The 19,434-nt window shown below is 36.5% G+C and overlaps 7 protein-coding genes across 10 annotated transcripts in view; 4 read left to right on the top strand and 3 right to left on the bottom strand.

Annotated features, from left to right (window-relative positions):
* Nucleotides 1-3,062, bottom strand: part of LOC128894890 (F-box/WD repeat-containing protein 7) — an 11,237-nt gene extending 8,175 nt beyond the window's left edge. Inside the window, exons 1-6 of one of the 3 annotated variants that reach the window (XM_054156946.1) lie at nt 2,800-3,062; nt 1,719-1,955; nt 1,416-1,645; nt 1,240-1,342; nt 604-1,122; nt 116-523 (exon numbers count right to left, since the gene is read on the bottom strand). In XM_054156946.1, coding sequence (XP_054012921.1) covers nt 116-523; nt 604-1,122; nt 1,240-1,342; nt 1,416-1,645; nt 1,719-1,955; nt 2,800-2,802 — 1,500 coding nt within the window. In that variant the 5' untranslated portion in view covers nt 2,803-3,062. The other 2 variants (XM_054156947.1, XM_054156948.1) reach the window with 2 other exon arrangements.
* Nucleotides 3,063-3,301: 239 nt separating this feature from the next.
* Nucleotides 3,302-6,166, top strand: LOC128894909 (vacuolar protein sorting-associated protein 4). The gene is made up of 7 exons (XM_054156997.1): nt 3,302-3,530; nt 3,631-3,690; nt 3,781-3,892; nt 3,980-4,356; nt 4,429-4,696; nt 4,761-5,203; nt 5,292-6,166. The coding sequence occupies exons 2-7, from the start codon at nt 3,667-3,669 to the stop codon at nt 5,391-5,393; spliced, it is 1,326 nt and encodes a 441-aa protein (XP_054012972.1). The 5' UTR covers nt 3,302-3,530; nt 3,631-3,666; the 3' UTR covers nt 5,394-6,166.
* On the bottom strand, nt 6,108-8,419 carry LOC128894905 (pyruvate dehydrogenase [acetyl-transferring]-phosphatase 1, mitochondrial). The gene is made up of 5 exons (XM_054156985.1): nt 8,331-8,419; nt 7,808-8,069; nt 7,606-7,747; nt 6,999-7,475; nt 6,108-6,913 (listed from the first exon to the last, which is right to left on the bottom strand). The coding sequence occupies exons 2-5, from the start codon at nt 7,937-7,939 to the stop codon at nt 6,231-6,233; spliced, it is 1,434 nt and encodes a 477-aa protein (XP_054012960.1). The 5' UTR covers nt 7,940-8,069; nt 8,331-8,419; the 3' UTR covers nt 6,108-6,230.
* A 377-nt stretch (nt 8,420-8,796) lies between these two features.
* On the top strand, nt 8,797-10,693 carry LOC128894907 (elongation factor Tu-like). Its single transcript, XM_054156993.1, has 4 exons — nt 8,797-9,422; nt 9,515-9,886; nt 10,007-10,198; nt 10,271-10,693. Exons 1-4 carry the CDS (start codon nt 8,889-8,891, stop codon nt 10,556-10,558), a joined length of 1,386 nt encoding a protein of 461 aa, XP_054012968.1. The 5' UTR covers nt 8,797-8,888; the 3' UTR covers nt 10,559-10,693.
* Nucleotides 10,686-13,662, bottom strand: LOC128894900 (ATP synthase subunit alpha, mitochondrial). The gene is made up of 8 exons (XM_054156965.1): nt 13,479-13,662; nt 13,041-13,154; nt 12,559-12,908; nt 12,105-12,461; nt 11,648-12,029; nt 11,418-11,562; nt 11,202-11,319; nt 10,686-11,126 (listed from the first exon to the last, which is right to left on the bottom strand). Exons 1-8 carry the CDS (start codon nt 13,542-13,544, stop codon nt 11,012-11,014), a joined length of 1,647 nt encoding a protein of 548 aa, XP_054012940.1. The 5' UTR covers nt 13,545-13,662; the 3' UTR covers nt 10,686-11,011.
* A 627-nt stretch (nt 13,663-14,289) lies between these two features.
* On the top strand, nt 14,290-16,799 carry LOC128894916 (guanine nucleotide-binding protein subunit beta-5). Of its 2 annotated transcripts, none has more exons than XM_054157008.1 (6): nt 14,290-14,876; nt 14,956-15,167; nt 15,235-15,371; nt 15,454-15,572; nt 15,650-16,007; nt 16,079-16,799. In XM_054157008.1, the coding sequence occupies exons 2-6, from the start codon at nt 15,062-15,064 to the stop codon at nt 16,406-16,408; spliced, it is 1,050 nt and encodes a 349-aa protein (XP_054012983.1). In that variant the 5' UTR covers nt 14,290-14,876; nt 14,956-15,061; the 3' UTR covers nt 16,409-16,799. The 2 variants fall into 2 exon arrangements, with proteins under 2 accessions (XP_054012983.1, XP_054012984.1); XM_054157009.1 differs by having other exon boundaries at nt 14,290-14,888.
* A 95-nt stretch (nt 16,800-16,894) lies between these two features.
* LOC128894903 (ubiquitin carboxyl-terminal hydrolase 14) lies at nt 16,895-19,309 on the top strand. The gene is made up of 6 exons (XM_054156978.1): nt 16,895-17,067; nt 17,175-17,353; nt 17,480-17,950; nt 18,069-18,338; nt 18,428-18,713; nt 18,824-19,309. Exons 1-6 carry the CDS (start codon nt 17,052-17,054, stop codon nt 19,096-19,098), a joined length of 1,497 nt encoding a protein of 498 aa, XP_054012953.1. The 5' UTR covers nt 16,895-17,051; the 3' UTR covers nt 19,099-19,309.
* The last annotated feature ends 125 nt before the right edge of the window (nt 19,310-19,434 follow it).

Raw genomic sequence — 19,434 nt, 5'->3', positions numbered from 1 at the left:
AAGGTAAGGTAAGGTAAGGTAAGGTAAGGTAAGGTAAGGTAAGGTAAAGTTAAGTAAAATCTCTCGAGAATTATGGATATTCCTATAGCACGCATCATACGTAAACAAAGCTTACTTGGAGGGAATAAACACGATTTGTATGTCCTTGTAGAGTATGAAGGCACTCCTCACGTTCTGGATTCCAAACCTTAACCATATAGTCGTAGGCTCCGCTGACTACTAACTTTCCATCGTATTGCACACATCTAACAGCTGCCAAATGGCCCACGAGTACATGTAAACATTGGCCGGTATCCACTTGCCACACCCTTAATGTAGCGTCTCTACTACCACTGACTACTTTGTTACCATGTAAATGCATACACCGCACCGTAGATGTATGCCCGTATAACGTGTGAATGCATTGACCTGTTTCAGCGTTCCACACTTTCAAGGTCCGATCTGTACTACCGCTGATCACGGTAGTACCAGACATTTGTGAAGACCATACGCCACCGGTGTGTCCGACCAATGTTCTTAGACACTATCGGAAAGAATGAAATATGAAAGTAAGAGAAAACGATGTAAATAGTCAGGTTTTTACGTTTGCGATGTCTAACTTACCTTGCCCGTAACGGCAGACCACACTTTAAGAGTATTGTCATCGGAACCGCTTACTATGCGATTACCGGAAAACTGGAGGCACGTAATCACGTGATCGTCGTGACCTTTTAAAACTTTTGGCGTGCGGATCGGTTTCGTCCTCCAATTCATTTTTATATTGTGCTGTCTCATGTAAGCTTGTTTCCATGGACACGAATAATTACCAGAAATTTTACAATTTTTACGTTTTATCAGAGGCAAATCTTTTAAATCTTCTATACCGGCTGCTCTGCATTTTTCTTTCCACAACAAATTATCGTCGGCAAGAAATCGCCAGTTACTACACGTCTGCGCCGCTCGTAAAAGATCTCGTGGTTCTAGAAAAGCTAACACCGACAAGGCCAACTCTTTCGGCAACAAAGATATGAAATCTCTCTGAAACTGAGGTTCTATCACTTGCATCATATGTCGCACTTGCGTCGGTTCGCATCGTTCGATTAATTCATCTATAGCTAACATTCTCTCCGCGTTCGACCATCTCTGCAAACAAAATCCATATCTTTAGTTTTCATCTATTTTAATAGATTTCTCATACCGCCTGTACAGCGGTACAAAAATACTCGATCAATCGATCCAAGAACTTGGATTTTTTTATACCTGAAATTGAAGAAGCCAGTTATTCATTTCAGGTGGAGGATTGTCTTTCGTCGGAATGACGCATCTCATATGTTTACTTTTATCATCTAATTTTTTAACGATCCTGCAAACAAATTTGTGAAAAACAAAGTATTTCGAGAATGTCTTTCGCGTAATCATTTTCGAATAGTACGTACATCGAATGCGACTTATCTTCCGGATTAAGTTTTTTACAAGGTAAACTCGATTCCGTTTCGCTTTTACGTTTCCTTTGCGGTTGAATAACATCCAGTGGAACGCAGGTATGTAAAATAGGACTCTGTACCCGTTGTGTAAGAGACTGCGATTGCGACGTGGATAACGAATAATTTGTACTTTCAAGATTAGGTTCGCATTCAGTATCGCAAAATATTCCATTATCGCTAATCTGAAATAGTTAGGCGTTAGTTAACTTGCTTATATTAATACAGAAATATATACGACACAAAAATAAAACTCACTTCGCTTTCTTCTTCGCTGCTATCGTCTTCTTCCTCGTCGCCAGCATCTCCGTAGTCTTCCGATTCTTCGTCTTGCGGCAAGACAGAATGCATAGGTTCCAAAGAACTAGGCCCGGGAACACCTTCGATACCCTCTATAGGACTTAGACTTGTACCACCTGGTTTACTGTCAGTTATTTTATTAGATGACGAAGAAGGGACAGACATTACTGGCTTATGTCTGTTATAATGTACAACCTGGATGGACAAAACGATCATTCTTTTTTTTAAATGTCGATAGCACATAAAATTTAAAATGAATTTTTATTTCTGTAGTAACCGTCTCATACGAGTAAATTTGATTAGGATAAACTGGACGACTCATATGTCTGATAGGGATAAACGTGAAATTCGATAAATTGCAAAAGTTATGGAAGAGTTGACATAATTGTTTCGATTTACTATGAAATATTTGAAGACTCGAATTTGCTAAAAGACAATTTGCAAAAGATCACTGAGAACGTTACACTGACATCGGCTGCAACTTGCAAGCTGCAATTAAGCTAAGAAAAGTAATCGTTCGATGTGCATGATTCCTAACCTTCGAAAAATGTTCGAACTAAGTTGAACTCGGACATAGCCTAGAATAATAAAAGGAAGAACCGGTCAGCCACACCCCTAATTTTGCACGAGATCATCGCATCGCGAAGAAGAAACGATAAAAGCGGATAGGTAGGGCTGAACAAGCGATTCATACTTAGGTTAAACGATTCTCTTCGGTAGCTTCCTTATTGTAAATCTACTGTATGACGGTGATCCAAATTTCTTAGTTTCGATTAATATTTGTATCATATGGTTGCGGTATACATTTTTCGTATGTCGATATTTCGCTAGGTTAGAATGCGATAAATTAACTTTTGGACTAAAGATTTAGGCCAGCACGATTGTTAAAACAAAAATAAGAAACAGGTATAAACACGAAGAAAGATCCATCGGTAGCTCTGAGTAGCCCCGAGGTTTTTATCTGTCGGGTTCGGACTCGGTGGGCTTCGTAGCAGGTAGCTGTTGCACATGCGTTCACGTTCGTAAGCCGCGTATTCACCATTCACTATCCATTCGATCCGCACTCGCACTAGCCGCTTCTTTTCATTTTCATCACTTTTTCATCGCTGATCGCTACCGTGCGAATACATTTTACGATTTTACATTTCCAACTCTATGAACCTATGAACAATGCGACACTTGATAATTCTCTAATTTACAGATGTTTACAGATCGACTGTCGCTCTCATTGATTATTTCCGAATAAATACAATAAGGAATGTACATGTTTAGTTTTCTCATTTTTCCACTATATTTCGATGATTTATGATGTTATGATTTACTTTGAGGAAAGTAAAGTTTGATGTATTTTAGAATAGCAAGCAATTGCGTAATTTGATAGGAAATATTTTCGTGTTTATGTACCTTGGATCATCTCATCATTTTGAATTTATTTATATTCTATGAACGCGACTTTATTTCGCCATACATTACAAACGCTACATGCAGCTACATGCATGCATACAGCTACACATACTACATGCTACATAGTACATACTAAGATACTACATTTTACATGGTACTGGGTACATCGTGCGTGCAGTGCACTGGTACCTTGGAGAATTGGTGTGGTTCAGAAGTGTTCAGTAATGTGTAATGGTGTGTAAGTAAGAATGTGATATGTCAAGCGGTGACGTTGGACAACTGAATTTTGAAGGTTATCAGACGATAGAAAAATTCGAATTTCAATACTGAAAGAGATCAATCGGAGCAGCGCACTTCATCGATGCGGTAGATCGCTATCTTTGTCGCCGTTTCTACTTATTATTTTGTTGAGACGTCGCGTCTCACCGTGACGGTGGACTCCAGTGTAAATATTTGAAATTTTTAGACGAAGCGAAGGTTAGGTGAAGTTTACAGCGATACAATGGCTCATGGCACGATATTACAGGTGAGCCGTACAGACGCGTTATTTTCACACTGTATTTACTTGATTATCGAATCAAACATTATCATTGCCAATTCATCTGGTGTTTCGTAGAAAGCCATAGACCTAGTTACCAAAGCAACAGAGGAAGATCGTAACAAAAATTACGAAGAAGCGCTCAAGTTGTATCAGCATGCAGTTGAATATTTTTTGCATTCTATCAAATGTACGGGTACCATTCGATTTATTTTATAATAACCTAGCTGTTGTGTACAATCGATGTACGCGTTTGTTATTTTAATTGCTTTTTTAGACGAAGCACAAGGAGACAGAGCCAGAGAAAGTATAAGGGCAAAATGTACGCAATACTTGGAAAGAGCCGAAAAATTGAAAGCTTATCTGAAGAAGGGTAAAAAGAAACCCGTGAAAGCTACCGAAGATAATTCTAAAGTCGAAGACAAGAAAAGCGATAGCGGAGATAGCGACACCGACAGCGATCCTGAAAAGAAAAAACTTCAAAGCAAATTGGAAGGAGCCATAATTATAGAAAAGCCAGATATCAAATGGAACGACGTTGCCGGTCTCGACGGAGCTAAGGAAGCTTTAAAGGAAGCTGTTATTTTACCGATACGTTTCCCACACCTGTTTACTGGAAAACGAATTCCATGGAAGGGTATTTTATTGTTTGGGGTAACTTTCTATAAAATCACTATCAACGATTGTGCCTAAATATTCTGTAAAATAATTTCGAGATATTTCCAGCCACCGGGTACCGGGAAATCATATCTAGCAAAGGCCGTGGCAACGGAAGCTAATAACTCGACGTTCTTCTCTGTATCATCCTCCGACTTGGTAAGCAAGTGGCTAGGGGAGTCTGAAAAACTTGTAAAAAATTTATTCGAATTAGCTCGTCAACACAAACCTAGCATCATATTTATCGATGAGATTGATTCGCTGTGTTCGTCACGTTCCGACAATGAATCGGAATCTGCGAGAAGAATAAAAACAGAATTCTTAGTTCAAATGCAAGGTAATGAAAACTATTTGGTATCCGTCAATGTTCGTATCCGTTAAATACTAAATGTGTGAATCAGGTGTTGGATCAGACAACGACGGCATACTAGTGCTAGGAGCTACTAATATACCGTGGGTATTGGATTCCGCTATCAGAAGAAGATTCGAAAAGAGGATTTACATCCCTCTACCCGACGAGCAGGCTCGTGTTATAATGTTCAAACTTCATTTAGGGAGTACTTCTCATTGTTTATCAGAGGAAGATTTCAAGAAATTAGCAGCGGCTACCGATGGATACTCAGGGGCTGACATAAGTATTATTGTACGAGACGCGCTTATGCAACCAGTTAGACAAGTCCAAACTGCAACGCACTTTAAACGCGTAAAAGGCCCATCGCCAAAAGATCCTACCGTTATCGTGGACGATTTACTTACACCGTGTTCACCTGGAGATCCAGCTGCCATCGAAATGAACTGGATGGAAGTTGAAGGTGATAAATTGTACGAACCACCCGTAACTATGGTAAATATCACAATAACTATGGTAAATAATTTTTACCGTAACGATATTTCAAAACATTCATTATGTGATTCGACTGTTTCATATTTAGAAAGATATGATGAAGTCATTAGCAACTACGCGTCCTACGGTAAACGAGGAAGATATGACCAAATTAGAAAAATTCAAGGAAGATTTTGGTCAAGAAGGTTGATACTTGGACTTTTTCGAGGAAGTAGATCGATGTACACTTCCAGAAGTATGTTTCAGTTACACGCGCTTGCCTTACATCTTATTTCATTATCGCCACTACTATACAGTATTTATACAAAAACACTTGAACTCAGGTTCTTCTTTTCTTTTTCCTCTTTCTCTTTTTTCCGTTTTAACACTTGATACACAATAAAGATAACATTGTTAAGCTTAACGCTTAGTCGCGAATAACTATTTGTCAAAATACATATAAAAGGCACAGAATAATCATATATTTTGAAATGAAAAAGTGTTAAATTTACCGTTATATCAGTCGACGGAAAGACGATATTGTTTTTTATTAAGAGATGCGAGGAAGAAATTAAAATGTGGCTTGTAACGCGTATAATGACTCCCCGCGTGTTTCTATATTATTATAATCATCGCTATAATTGTACCTAACAAATTAATTGTACAATACGTAGGCTTAAAAAGCATTTCTGAATGATATTTACTATTATAGGATAGGTTAGCAATTTATTTGTATATTTTATAATTTTGATCTTGCTTAGACATTGCCGACACATTGTCCACGATCCCTATATTTCTTTCTTTCCTCGGAAAACTAAACTTACGAATAATCGTTTTAAATGATTCGTTGAATTAAGTGAATGCGATTACACGTAGCATGCGATAAATGTGTACGTGTAGTGTCGGGAATAAGCAGAGAGAACTGTTTCTGTCATGTAAATTGTTTTTATTGTTAACTAAATAAATAACAAACTGTACACGATAGCTGTACGTCGATGATTTTCAGTTGCAGAAGATTGTACAAACGTAATAGAAAAATAGTCTGCATTCATGGAGGACAGTGTCTCAAAAATTCCGAATCCATGTAAACCACAGTTATCGTGATATCGTCGCGAAATATCCGTACCACTTCGCTAGGTAGCGTTAATAATTGCGATAATTTAGTGTGATCTATACCATATTCTGTACCACCGAGTGCGTTTCGAAGTAGATGTGTTGCCGCGTTACTATCGAGAGGCTTTTTTTTTAAACCTTCTTTACGTTGTAACAACATTTTGTTTATATCGGATAGTTTCATATTTTTACGAGGTAATCTCAACGGACTTAACGTTACTTTTCCGCTCATATGTTCGCCCACTAAACGCACGGCTTGCAACGGTGATATTAAATCCCAGAGACCGTCGCTTGCTATTATAAGGAATTTATCTCTAGGTGTTAACCTATGATATTTTACTTCTGGTTCGGCCGTTAAGTACGGTGGGGTATGATAATTTGGCGGAATAGCAGCTTCACCGAAGTACGGCACCACTACTTCCTGTAAAATCTTCTTGCTCCATTTATACCGAAAATCACCTAGGGAACGGAGAGGTGCTAATTGCCCGAGAAGCCTTTCCATTTTAATTACAGTTGCTTTTTCGTTTAACGGATGTTCCGACAAAATTCTTTCAACTTCCGCGCGGTTGTCGGTATTGTGTTCCACGGTCATTAACTTTGCAGACCAACCATCGTCTTCTGTAATTCGATATGTAACGAAAACAAATGTTACAGTTCTCTTGGATTTGAACTTGCAAAAATTGATCGAAAGCGAGATTTATACCTGAAAGTATACCGAGTACCGCTTGGCAATCACCGACTCCGGCAACGTGAAGATGCGGACCGTCGATATGCGCAACAGCAGCCACAGCACCAGACATCGCAACAGCGAGAGTCCTAGCGGTATCCTTCTTACCTAAGTTTAAAAGCGCTTCGTTCGACAAATCGTTGTCTAACCTGAGAAATGCATTCTCTAAAGCTGTTTCCATTTGAAATTCTCTTGTACACTCCACTTCTACTAAATCCTTGATAAAAGTTAAGAAACTCGTTTCATAAAGATCTTTAATCTCAGAAATAAACTCCACTTTATCGTTAAACATTCGAAGTAGTTCTAATTTATTATTCGAATTAACCGTATTTAGATATTGTCTCAGTAATTTTGTGGGCAACAAACACGCAGATATATAATGAAAAAGTCTTTTCGATACGACTTGTGCGCACGTGCCGCCTCCGTGACCGTCAAATACGCCCAATAAAATTCCTAAAATAAATGTGTGCTTTTGTTGTATATATTACAGAATCGAGAAATATGCCTCTGAGAAAATAGGTATAAGTTTGACGAATATTTTGCAAATAGATATCCTCGGCGATACATTGTACAACATTTGTACCTTTTGTAAGTAAGCATTGGGCCTCCGATCTAGTATCTTCTATAGGATTATTAGATGCCAGCTGATTCGAATCGTAATATTTTATGGAACTTTGCCCATCGAATTCCTTCGTATATTCATTAGCTTGTAGAACCGTAGTGACCTAAAATTATTTGATACATCTAATCAAGTTCTAAAGTAAAATTGACCAAAGTATCGTTACCTCTTGCGGCGTAAGCCGTGACAATGCCATATATAACCTCTGGACGCACTTATTACCATTACGTTCATTTTGTTTAATGCATACATTGCTAACAGATTTAATGAAATTACTGCTGACGTTTTGTAGGACCATTCTATTTCTGCGTTTTTGCAGTCTATTTGTGCTAGGACGTTTTCGAGCTCTCGTTCTTCTCGCGGTACATGTTGATTACTTTGCAGGTTACATTAAATACCAGCCAATTATTCCAAGAATAATTTTATTTCTGTAACATTATATATGTATATACACGTTTTTCTGTTACGTCACATTTTAATGACATAACCGATACATCGACTCTGCCATATTACGAATTACGTAGATATGATATATTAGATTAATTTCAGTGATAACCCTTTATGTTTCTGTTAATTTAACAATGACTAAATTAATAGCAGTTACCCCACAGCCCACAGCGCACACTAGTGCACGTTATACTAATGCTAATGCACACTAGGTAAATTGAAAATATCAATAAAAAACTAACATTTTCAACAATATTTTGAACCTATTGAATAAGTACAGCAATAGTCATGTATTACTTAGTGCATCCACAAAGGCCATTGCCATAGCTCATGCCTCTCGCTAAGAGCGGCGCTCTGTGAGCGGATGATTTTGTTATAGTGGCGTCATCGGTGGGAAAATGCCCAAGTTTCTAGTGAAAAATAGTTCCCGCTGTTCTCGCTAGATAGCGCCACTAACACAACTGTCGGTAAATATTGCTGAATTAAATAACTATTGATAAAATTGATAAATTTAGCATATTAACTAATATATCGCAGTGTTGTAAAGCAAAGAATCGTATGAATTATGGATTCATGGAAAATAAAGTATAATCAAATGTATAAGTGGCGCCATCTTACAGAGATGGTGGGAACTATTTTCGCTAGAAACTTGGGGGTTTTCTCACCGATGGCGCCATTGGGACATCAGCTATATATATATAGAGAGAGAGAACAGCTGTTATGCGGTCATACCTATGTGATACAAATGTCGTTGATTGACAGTAAATAATAATAAAATAGAATAAGTAGAATATACTAATATGAAAACTGTCTTCTGTACTCTCGTAAGATTTAATAGAGTTATCAAAAATGTATGTAGGAAGAATTATACATTGCAGTACAGAAATAACTTAACAAAATTTGAAAAAAGTGCACGATACTTCTGTAATAAAGTAAACATAACAAAAGAGGAAACATGTAACGTAGGCACAATAGGGCATGTAGATCATGGTAAAACAACATTAACAGCAGCGATAACAAAGTATGTATCGGAAACAAATAAAAAGTACAAATATGTCACGTTTGATGAAATTGACAAAGCACCCGAGGAAAAAAAACGTGGTATTACTATAAACATTGCTCATGTTGGATACGCCACAAATAAAAGGACTTACGCGCACACAGATTGTCCTGGTCATGCTGATTTTCTAAAAAATATGATTAGCGGAGCATCACAAATGGATGGTGCAATTTTAGTAGTGGCAGCAGACGATGGTCCTATGCCCCAAACAAGGGAACATTTATTACTAATCAAACAAATTGGAATTAAACATGTTGTTGTATATATCAATAAGGTTAACATTTATTATTTATTAGAGTATTTATATTACATTTGTATGTTAAAAATACATTGTATACATATCGGTTTATATTAAACATCTTGTAGGTCGATTTAGCAGACTCAGAAATTTCTGAATTAGTGGAATTAGAAGTAAGAGAGTTACTGGACTTGTATGGACTTAACGGTGTGCAATCTCCAGTGATTTGTGGTTCGGCTTTGCTCGCTTTGAACGGAGATCAATCTAACCTAGGGGTTCCTTCCATAAAGCTCTTATTGGACGCTTTAGACAATTACATACCGACTCCAGTAAGAAATTACGAAGCCCCTTTTGTATTACCTATCGATAATTTTTTCTCTGTACCAGGTAGAGGTACAGTCGTGGTAGGAACTTTAAAACAAGGGATTATAAAGAAAAATATGGAGGCAGATTTATTAGGTTTCAATGCGAAGTTTCGTACCTTTTTCGCAGACATACAGGTAAAAATAAAACTTGTTTTATTATTTACGGATTAATGATATTTATATTATATACAAAGCAAATTTTTAAATATGGTAAAAGTCAGAACAATAAAGCGATAAATTATATGTTTGCATTAGATTTTTCAGAAAAGTGTGTTAGAAGCACGCGCCGGTGAAAACGTAGGTGTTCTTTTAAGAGGTGTCAAACTGGATTCTGTACGAAGGGGAATGATACTATGTCAACACAAATTTCTAGCATTAAGTAACCATTTTGAAGCGCAATTGTATTTGTTGGGTACAGAAGAAGGTGGTCGTCGGAAACCTATACAGGTATTCATTTTAACAAATATTAACTAATATAAAAGATACAGATAAAGAATTGCTTTAACTTATACTTTATAGCAACAAGGATTTTGCTCGCAAATTTATTCTTCGACTTGGAATGTATACTGCCGTTTCGATTTATTATTGAAAGAGGGAGATACGATGTTGATGCCGGGAGAATTTACAACAGCTAGATTAACGTTCGTGTTCAATATGCCGGTAATAGAAGGACAAGTTTTCACTGTACGTGAAAGGAATCATACAATTGCTACAGGACAGATTACAAAAATTTTGAAGGAGATAAACGTTGATGCAAAAAGAATGGATAAAGTAAAAATCAAAGATCTTAACGTACAGTCTGCGTAATAACCATGTCCCGTTCCGTGTTAATTCTGTAACACGCAAAAACCGCGGAACTCTAGACTCAAAACGCATAATTTAGCGTACGAACGAAGATTTGGCGTTATATTAAGGAAAATAAATGACACGGATATGAAAAAATTCTAGAATTTTATTACTCATTTCTTTCCAGCACTCCTCCTGCTTCTGCTATGATGAAATTTTAGTCAGGAGAAATATCTGTTCGTAATAATCAAAATCACAGTATCTTAGGTTTGATAATGTGTTGTAATGTGTTTAAGCATTTGTATAGGACTATCATGTTTGCGTTCGAATGTGGAATTCTTTGTAATAATATTTGTAATGTGCAAATGGTATACATCAAGATTTATTATAACGATGAATATCGTTTGCACATGGCTCCTGCATAGCAGAGAAATATTATTTATTTATTTACTTATTTATACTGACACTTGAACTTTAGCCCGAGAAAGCCGCAAGGAAGTCAGTAACGATTTTCTTCATTTTGGCATCGGACGCTTCGCTAATTGTGTTTTCTTTAGCGATGGTGTCTAGGAGATCTCGTTGAGTAGATCTAAAATATCGAATGGTAAAATTATTAATTCAAGTAAAATAAAAACGAGTACCATAACCAATTCAAGGTAGATACCTGATGTGGGCAAGGAATTCTTTTTCAAAGGCGGTAATTTTTGTGGGTTCCATCTTGTCAAGGTATCCGCGGACACCACAGTAGATAACGGCTACTTGCTCTTCGATAGCCATAGGTACTAAACAAAAACAATATAATAAAATTGCATTTATTATCATCGATATATAATAACAATATTTATATACCTTGAGTTTATTATCTACTATAAATTTTTACCGTATTGTCCTTGTTTCAAAAGTTCCGTCAATCTGACACCGCGGTTTAACAGTTGTTGGGTCGCGGCATCCAAATCGGAACCGAATTGTGCGAAAGCTGCTACTTCGCGATACTGGGCCAATTCTAATTTCATGGAACCAGCAACCTATCGAACAAAAATATACCAGATATGTAGATAGTTATTCTTATATAGATATTTATTAAATTTATAAGATAAAAACAAATATTACTTGTTTCATAGCCTTTGTCTGAGCAGCAGATCCTACACGGGATACCGATAAACCAACGTTAATGGCTGGACGAATACCCTTATAAAACAACTCCGTTTCCAAGAAGATCTGACCGTCGGTGATGGAAATGACATTTGTGGGAATATAGGCAGACACATCGCCAGCCTGTGTCTCGATAACAGGTAGAGCAGTTAACGAACCACCACCCAAACTTTCGTTCATCTTAGCTGCTCGTTCGAGAAGACGAGAGTGAAGATAGAATACATCGCCGGGATAGGCTTCACGACCGGGTGGTCGTCTTAGCAACAGAGACATCTGTCGGTAGGCAACTGCTTGTTTCGATAAATCGTCGTAAATAATCAAAGCATGCTTTCCGTTATCTCTGTAAAAAAAGTTGACAATGAATTATATACAATCAATTGAAAATCAATAATTACTTTATAGAACTTGAACATACCTGAAAAATTCTCCCATGGCACAACCAGAGTACGGGGCCAGATATTGGAGGGGTGCCGCATCGGAAGCAGTTGCGGAAACAATGATGGTATAGCCGATGGCCCCACTGTCCGTCAAACGTTTTACGATCTGCGCAACGGTGGATCTCTTCTGACCGATAGCAACATAAATACAGTAGAGCTTCTTCTTTTCATCTCCGGCATCGTTGAATCGTTTCTGATTAATAATTGTATCGATAGCGAGAGCAGTTTTTCCAGTTTGCCTGTCTCCGATAATCAACTCGCGCTGACCACGGCCGATAGGTACCAGAGAATCGACAGCTTTAATTCCAGTCTGCATAGGTTCTCTGACAGACACCCTTTAAAAAAAAAAAAACCAGTTGCACGAAGAATTACTTTTAATATAAATTACGATTTCATACTGTAACCAGTAACTGTATCTAAAAGTGAAAATACCTAGGGATAATGCCAGGCGCCTTAGTACCAATTCGGAATCTCAGTTTGTTGTTAAGCGGTCCTTTGCCGTCGATAGGATTACCTAACGCATCTACGACACGCCCCAGTAATTCTTCGCCTACAGGCACATCAACAATGGCTCCGGTACGTTTAACGATGTCACCTTCCTTGATGTGCCTGTCGTTACCGAATACGACAACACCTACATTGTCAGGTTCCAAATTCAGAGCCATACCCTTTAACCCTGAACTAAATTCCACCATCTCGTCGGCTTGAATGTTTTTAAGACCGTAAACACGGGCGATACCATCGCCAATGCTCAGCACTCTACCAGTTTCCTCAAGATTGGTCTATAATTCGATTTAAAATAAAGACAGATTAAAAAATTTTGTTCAAAACGAAATTCCGTAGACAGACCATCGAAATAGTATAAAGCGTTACGTAAAATTTAATTCAAATTAACGCAAAACCGATCGGTTTACCTTTGGGGCTGAACCAAGTATACGCTCTTCCAAGATGGAAGAAATTTCAGCTGAACGACGACTGCAGGATACATGATATTTGCAAGAAGCTGCACCAATGGCAGGCCATTTCACCTATAATGTAAAATAAAAATTTATTATTGTTCTACCGTGGAAATAATACTACCGAAAATTTATTACATAACTTGGTACCACTCTGTTTATGTAATACGCCATAGACGGGAGTGTTTGTGACACAATTAATACTCGAATCGTGAAATTTAGGCAGAAACTGTTGTATATTCATGAAAACACTTGTTCGCTAATGAAAAATGAGAATCGAGTAAAGTGGTACACGGGTTCGTAATATTGTAACAAGGTGGAAAATGTCGGCATGTTCTAATCGATGAATTTCACGCGAACAAACTACCGAACAGAAATTTTCCTAAGTAAAGTTACCTGAATCGTAGCATTTGGAAATTGTCTTGCTATCGTGGAAGCCAAACGCAGAGATAACAGAGCCATTTTGATGTGTCGAAGGCCCGTCAACCGGACTACTTATTCAGAAGCGAAGAACGATCAAGACAGAAACGAACAGAAGTGAGCAGAAGAACGTTCCGTTCACCCCCACTCTGATATTCTGGATTCTGATATCCAGACCGGCAGGAAGTCGATATCCATTGACTGCGCCGCAACCTCCAATCCAAATTCATGCGCTAGTTTAGTTTATCTAAATTATTTTCTATCCAATATTCTGCATAAAAGATTCTAGACAAGTTATATTTAAATTAAACTTTTTTAATAGAATGCTCTTAGTTAATCGACGTTCTAATATATGAATTTTAGTAAAGTCGACTTTGGGTACGAGGTTACAACAACTTGTCACTGCCATTAAAAGAAATAAGCGGGAAATTTGAATTCAAAACTCACATTATTATATAGCAATTGAATACTTGTTGAATTACTGTTAAACTGTTACGATCAAGTTTATATTGAATTCGTTAATTTCACTCTAAAATATTCAGTTAAAGTCTATGACAGATATTATCAGTTGTTGGTTAAGCAATAATTCGAAAGCTTTCTTTCGGAATAGTAGAAATGTCGAAGTGGTTATTCTACGATACAATAAAATTATACAGTCTATCGAATGACATGGTATTACTATAGAATTTCCATGTAAGTAAACAACTATCATTTTCATGAAAATTGATTTGACAATGCATGAGTATAGAGTACATATGCGTTGTGTGTGTGTGTGTGTGTGCGCGCGTTCGTGTGTGTGTATAAATAATATACGTACATTATACATATAATATGCACGGCACTTTTTACTCGACACTCTACGTTTCATATCTATGTACATCATTTATTTCTGTAATATTTTGATTTAATATTTTTATCCTAAAAAGTGAATAACAATTCATCATCATTTGACGCAACTGTTCACACTTAATAAGATACATGTTGCGAGAACATATCGTTGTAGTAATAGTTTAAAGATTTTTCATGTTAACGATGAATCTCATCGATAACAGGCATTATTACGTAAAAGACGATACAATATTTATAGAAAGTGTAGAATTTTATAATTTTCATGAACTGTCAAACTATTAGGTTAAGTTGGTTGAATACGAAAGCGTCATTGCACCGGCGCTAAAGTTTGTTATTGTCGTATCGTATTGATTATTGGTGTTGGCCGTGTTTTAAAGTGATAGTGGCACCGATTTTTGGTAAAAACAAATGAATAATCAGTGGGAGAGAAGCGATAAAAGTTTAAAAATTTTGTCCATGCAGAAAGATGTTTATCGTTTTATGAATAATTATACTTTGTCCGTGTTTCTTACTTGAAAACGGCAGGTAACAAGACTGGTAATTCAATGTTTACAATTTATATGCAATGTCGTGGAAATTGTTTTATTTAGACAGCATATTTCAGGTAAACAAAGGCTGATTTATAATAGAATACATACTCAAATGGCAATCTGTATATCGAAACTGCTTACTTTTTATTAACTGGTACTTGGTATCTTTAAACTAAAAATATGGATTCTGCCACTGAATCTGAACATATAGAGAGATTAGCAAAAGAAGCTGAAAGTTTAAAAATACGCTTAGAAGATGAACGACAGAAATTAAACGATATCACCCGTAAGTAGCTTAGAATTTCTTTAAAAATCGATCCTTTTGATAATCTTTATTAATGTTATTATTTCAGTTGCCAGTGTAGCAGATAGACTCGAAGCGATTAGTTGTAGTAATGTGAAACCACGTCGTGTTTTAAAAGGTCATCAAGCAAAAGTTCTTTGCTCCGATTGGTCACCCGATAAACGTCATATCGTTTCTTCTTCGCAGGTCGGACACCTATAATACCGGTTAATTTTAGTATTTAACGTGTAATACTTTAATATATTCTTTCGTATTGCAATTGTTCTAGGATGGCAAAATGATAATATGGGATGCTTTTACGACAAATAAAGAATACGCGCTTACCATGCCAACTATCTGGGTTATGGCATGCGCTTACGCTCCAAGCGGTACTCTTGTTGCTTGCGGGTATTAAGTTCAAGTACAACTGCTACAACAATGAATTATTTTTATAGTATTTTAAACATTTTATTTATTGTTTGCAGAGGATTAGATAATAAAGTTACGGTATATTCTTTAAGTTCGGAAGATGAACCGTCGACTCGAAAAAAAACTGTTGCTACGCATACATCTTACATGTCTTGTTGCGTATTTCCTAATAGCGATCAACAAATTTTAACGGGTAGCGGAGATAGTTCGTGCTCTTTATGGGATGTGGAAAGCGGTCAACTGTTGCAAAGCTTTCTTGGTCATTCCAGTGATGTTATGTCCATCGATTTAGCACCAAGCGAAACTGGCAACACATTTGTTTCTGGTAGTTGTGATAAAATGGTTCTGATATGGGATATGCGCACCGGTCAATGCGTTCAAAGTTTCGAAGGGCACCAATCCGATGTTAACTCTGTATGTAAAAGTTCGTTATATTTATTACACTAACGATATTACAGCAGAATGTAATGTTACGTTAAATTTAGGTAAAATTTCATCCTGGTGGCGATGCGGTAGCGACAGGTTCCGACGATGCAACTTGTCGTCTGTTCGATTTACGCGCTGATAGAGAAATAGCAGTTTACGCAAAAGAAAGTATAATATTTGGGGCAAATGCTGTTGACTTGAGCGTTAGCGGACGTCTACTTTTCGCGGGTTACAATGATTACACTGTAAATATATGGGATACTTTAAAATGTCAACGAGTTGCGTTTTTATATGGACATGAAAATCGTGTATCTTGTTTACGAGTTTCTCCAGATGGGACTGCCCTGTCTACTGGAAGCTGGGATTCAACTTTACGAGTTTGGGCTTAGTTTCGATAGAATTACATCTACCATCTCGTTATATCATTAGATAAAATTCAAATATTTCTTTATGCAAAATGTAAATCTTAAAACCTACGCGATCAGATTAATCCTTTGATTTCAAGTACGATACCCAAAAAATAACACGATAGGTAAATTATTGTAATATAAGAACATTGTTATAGTCATTACGTAAACATTGTAAAAAAAAAAAAAAAAAAAAAAAAAATAAGTGAGATTAGAAATCGTGATTAAATGTCACGATTATAACAATGTGATAGTTTGACATTAATCATTTTTAGGCTGGTCCTAATTTATAGGAAATCGCGCGAATAGTTCATCTATTTAATCAAATATGTTATTATCCTACATAAAACTTAATAAAAGATCGATTGACGCATACTTTGCATGATTAATGAAATGACCTTTTATTTTTCATCTATTGTTTTCTACGTAAGTATCTACGTATGTATATAGTGTAGTCCTATAGCCTATAGTCGTATATCGTATCTACTTTATATGTATAGTACGCAATGTCTGACGCTGCACATTATCCACGTTTGTAGTAATTTATAAAGAAATATTGTACACATTAAGTCTATCGAATGGTATAAGGTTACAAAAAGTAAACATATTTGAAAAAAGAAAAAATATGCCTCAATACTTGAGTACGTACAGTGAAAATTCAAAACTTCAACTAGTCTAACCTAAAAGTCTAGGTGAATTTTATACCGAAAAGTTTGTAATATGTGACATTTAAAACATTTCGTTTTAGTTAAAGTAAAATGGGGAAAGGAGCTCTTTCCTGACGTAGAAGTTAATACAGACGAAGAACCAATGTTGTTTAAAGCACAACTGTTTGCACTGACAGGAGTGCAGCCTGAAAGACAAAAAGTAATGATGAAGGGAATGACGTTAAAGGATGATAATTGGGGTAACATCAAATTAAAAGATGTAAGGGCACAATTTAAGTAGTCGATACTAGTGTTCCTATTAGTATTAAATATAATGTATAAAAGGGAAAATTTTAAATATCAACATCTCGTAGGTTCAACTTTGTGAATTACGTTGTTATTACAGGGAATTACGGTCTTGATGATGGGTTCCAAAGAGGAAGACGTGCCAGTAGAGCCTACGGAAAAACCATTATTTTTAGAAGACATGAACGAATCTGAATTAGCCACAGCCTTAGATCTACCTGCTGGTTTAACAAATTTAGGAAATACGTGTTATCTTAACGCGACTGTACAGTGCTTGAAAACTGTCCCTGAATTGCGAGATGCTTTAAAACATTTTTCAGGTGGATTCGCAGCTGTTTCGGGTACGTCGCTCGTACCTGTACCCGCGCAAAGTATAACCGCTGCTTTAAGAGATCTTTACGATAGTATGGATAAGGGATCGTCTTTGCCACCTGTTGTTCTCGTTCAAATGATGCACTTGGCGTTTCCAAGATTCGCCGAGAAATCTGAACATGGCGGATTTCAACAACAAGACGCTAACGAATGTTGGACCGAAATTATTAGAATGTTGCAACAAAAATTACCGGCGAAGGTTCATAAATATTTACATTATTACGTTGTATTAAGCTTTACGAATGTTTGCCGGTTATTATACGCTTATAATATGAATTACGCGCAATCGATAATTCGTAAATATTAAATGATCGTAGGATAATCCTGCGACTTCGGACGACAACGGAAAAAATAGTAAGCCTCGATCGTTGATCGAGCAGTATTTCGGAGGAACGTTCGACACGGAATTAAAATGTGTAGAATCTGAAGACGAACCCCCCACTAAAGGAAAGGAAGAATTTTTACAATTAAGCTGTTTTATTTCAACGGAAGTTAAATACATGCATTCTGGACTTAGAAATAAGATGCAAGAACAAATTACAAAAATGTCATCGACTCTAGGCAGAGATGCGGTGTATACAAAAACGGTAAAAAAATGATGTGCAGTGTAACATAAGAATTTTATTTTCAGATCGACAATTTTTCTCGTTAAACACGATATAAATTTGTTTTACAGTCAAAAATTAGCAGACTGCCAGCGTATTTAACTATTCAATTTGTACGTTTTTATTATAAAGAGAAAGAAGCAATTAATGCGAAAATTCTAAAAGATGTAAAATTTCCTCTTGAATTCGATGCTTTCGAGTTGTGTAGCAGCGAACTTCAAAGTAAACTGACTCCTATGCGTGAGAAATTTAAAGAATACGAAGATAGTTTAGTAGAAGAATCACGTAACGTAAAAGATAACAAAAACAAAGGAAATAATAAGAAAATGAAGCAACTGCCGTTTTGGTTTCCGGATGGTAATAAATTCGTATTCAAATTGCAAATGAATTTTGCAGATTACATATAATCAAGTATCGGTAAGCTTTTTTGGTAAGCCGGTCTATCATTTGTGCTATTAAAATTACAGATTTAGGATCGAACAACAGTGGCTATTACACGTTACAAGCAGTTTTAACGCATAGGGGACGGTCGAGTAGTAGCGGCCACTATGTAGCTTGGGTTCGTCAAAAAAATGATATTTGGTTAAAGTGCGACGATGAAATTGTTAGCTCTGTAACCAGCGAAGAAGTGCTGAGACTCAGTGGAGGTGGTGATTGGCATTGCGCATACGTTCTTCTTTATGGTCCAAAAGTTTTAGAAATACCCGATACGGATAACAACGAAGATTCAAATACCAAGTAATTCTTGTACAACAAAAACATGTCCTTGCAAACTAAACGACTGTAACTAAACTTCCACTTTGCATCTGTTAGGAAAATGCATTTTACTTTTTTTTTTTTTTTTATACAAACAAATATCTTAATATAATTTCAATCGTATGATACTATCAACTACTGTTTGCAATAGCGATTGTAACATTTTTTTAATAAATCATGAAAATCAAATAATGATACACATGCGTACATGATTTTTGTGCGATACAACAAATATACAAAATCTGTTGGTTAATTCTATACGCTTAAACGAAAAAATGGTGATAATAAATCTTTAAAAGAAAATCCGAGCGATCGAGTATTG

The sequence above is a fragment of the Hylaeus anthracinus genome, unplaced genomic scaffold (genome assembly GCF_026225885.1).
Source record: "Hylaeus anthracinus isolate JK02 unplaced genomic scaffold, UHH_iyHylAnth1.0_haploid 4, whole genome shotgun sequence".
In the NCBI taxonomy this organism is placed as follows: Eukaryota; Metazoa; Arthropoda; class Insecta; order Hymenoptera; family Colletidae; genus Hylaeus; species Hylaeus anthracinus.
This window is presented reverse-complemented; position numbering and strand designations above follow the sequence as displayed.

Bases quoted from the DNA above. Each gene is read 5' to 3' on its own strand.
- LOC128894909 (XM_054156997.1), top strand. From the start codon at position 3,667: ATGGCTCATGGCACGATATTACAG. The intron at 3,691-3,780 runs GTGAGCCGTACA...GGTGTTTCGTAG, and splicing joins CTCATGGCACGATATTACAG to AAAGCCATAGACCTAGTTAC. The intron at 3,893-3,979 runs GTACGGGTACCA...TTGCTTTTTTAG, and splicing joins TTTTTTGCATTCTATCAAAT to ACGAAGCACAAGGAGACAGA.
- LOC128894907 (XM_054156993.1), top strand. From the start codon at position 8,889: ATGAAAACTGTCTTCTGTACTCTCGTAAGATTTAATAGAGTTATCAAA. The intron at 9,887-10,006 runs GTAAAAATAAAA...TGTTTGCATTAG, and splicing joins CCTTTTTCGCAGACATACAG to ATTTTTCAGAAAAGTGTGTT. The intron at 10,199-10,270 runs GTATTCATTTTA...TATACTTTATAG, and splicing joins GTCGTCGGAAACCTATACAG to CAACAAGGATTTTGCTCGCA.
- LOC128894903 (XM_054156978.1), top strand. The intron at 17,354-17,479 runs GTAAGGGCACAA...TTGTTATTACAG, and splicing joins GTAACATCAAATTAAAAGAT to GGAATTACGGTCTTGATGAT. The intron at 18,714-18,823 runs GTAATAAATTCG...TTAAAATTACAG, and splicing joins GCCGTTTTGGTTTCCGGATG to ATTTAGGATCGAACAACAGT.
- LOC128894916 (XM_054157008.1), top strand. From the start codon at position 15,062: ATGGATTCTGCCACTGAATCTGAACATATAGAGAGATTAGCAAAAGAA. The intron at 15,168-15,234 runs GTAAGTAGCTTA...TTATTATTTCAG, and splicing joins GAAATTAAACGATATCACCC to TTGCCAGTGTAGCAGATAGA. The intron at 16,008-16,078 runs GTATGTAAAAGT...CGTTAAATTTAG, and splicing joins ACCAATCCGATGTTAACTCT to GTAAAATTTCATCCTGGTGG.
- LOC128894900 (XM_054156965.1), bottom strand. From the start codon at position 13,544: ATGGCTCTGTTATCTCTGCGTTTGGCTTCCACGATAGCAAGACAATTT. The intron at 12,030-12,104 runs GTATGTTCAAGT...CTTTTTTTACAG, and splicing joins GCCATGGGAGAATTTTTCAG to AGATAACGGAAAGCATGCTT. The intron at 11,320-11,417 runs GTAAAAATTTAT...GTTTTTGTTTAG, and splicing joins TTTGAAACAAGGACAATACG to TACCTATGGCTATCGAAGAG.
- LOC128894905 (XM_054156985.1), bottom strand. From the start codon at position 7,939: ATGGTCCTACAAAACGTCAGCAGTAATTTCATTAAATCTGTTAGCAAT. The intron at 7,476-7,605 runs GTACAAATGTTG...CATTTATTTTAG, and splicing joins CCAATGCTTACTTACAAAAG to GAATTTTATTGGGCGTATTT. The intron at 6,914-6,998 runs GTATAAATCTCG...ATCGAATTACAG, and splicing joins GGTACTCGGTATACTTTCAG to AAGACGATGGTTGGTCTGCA.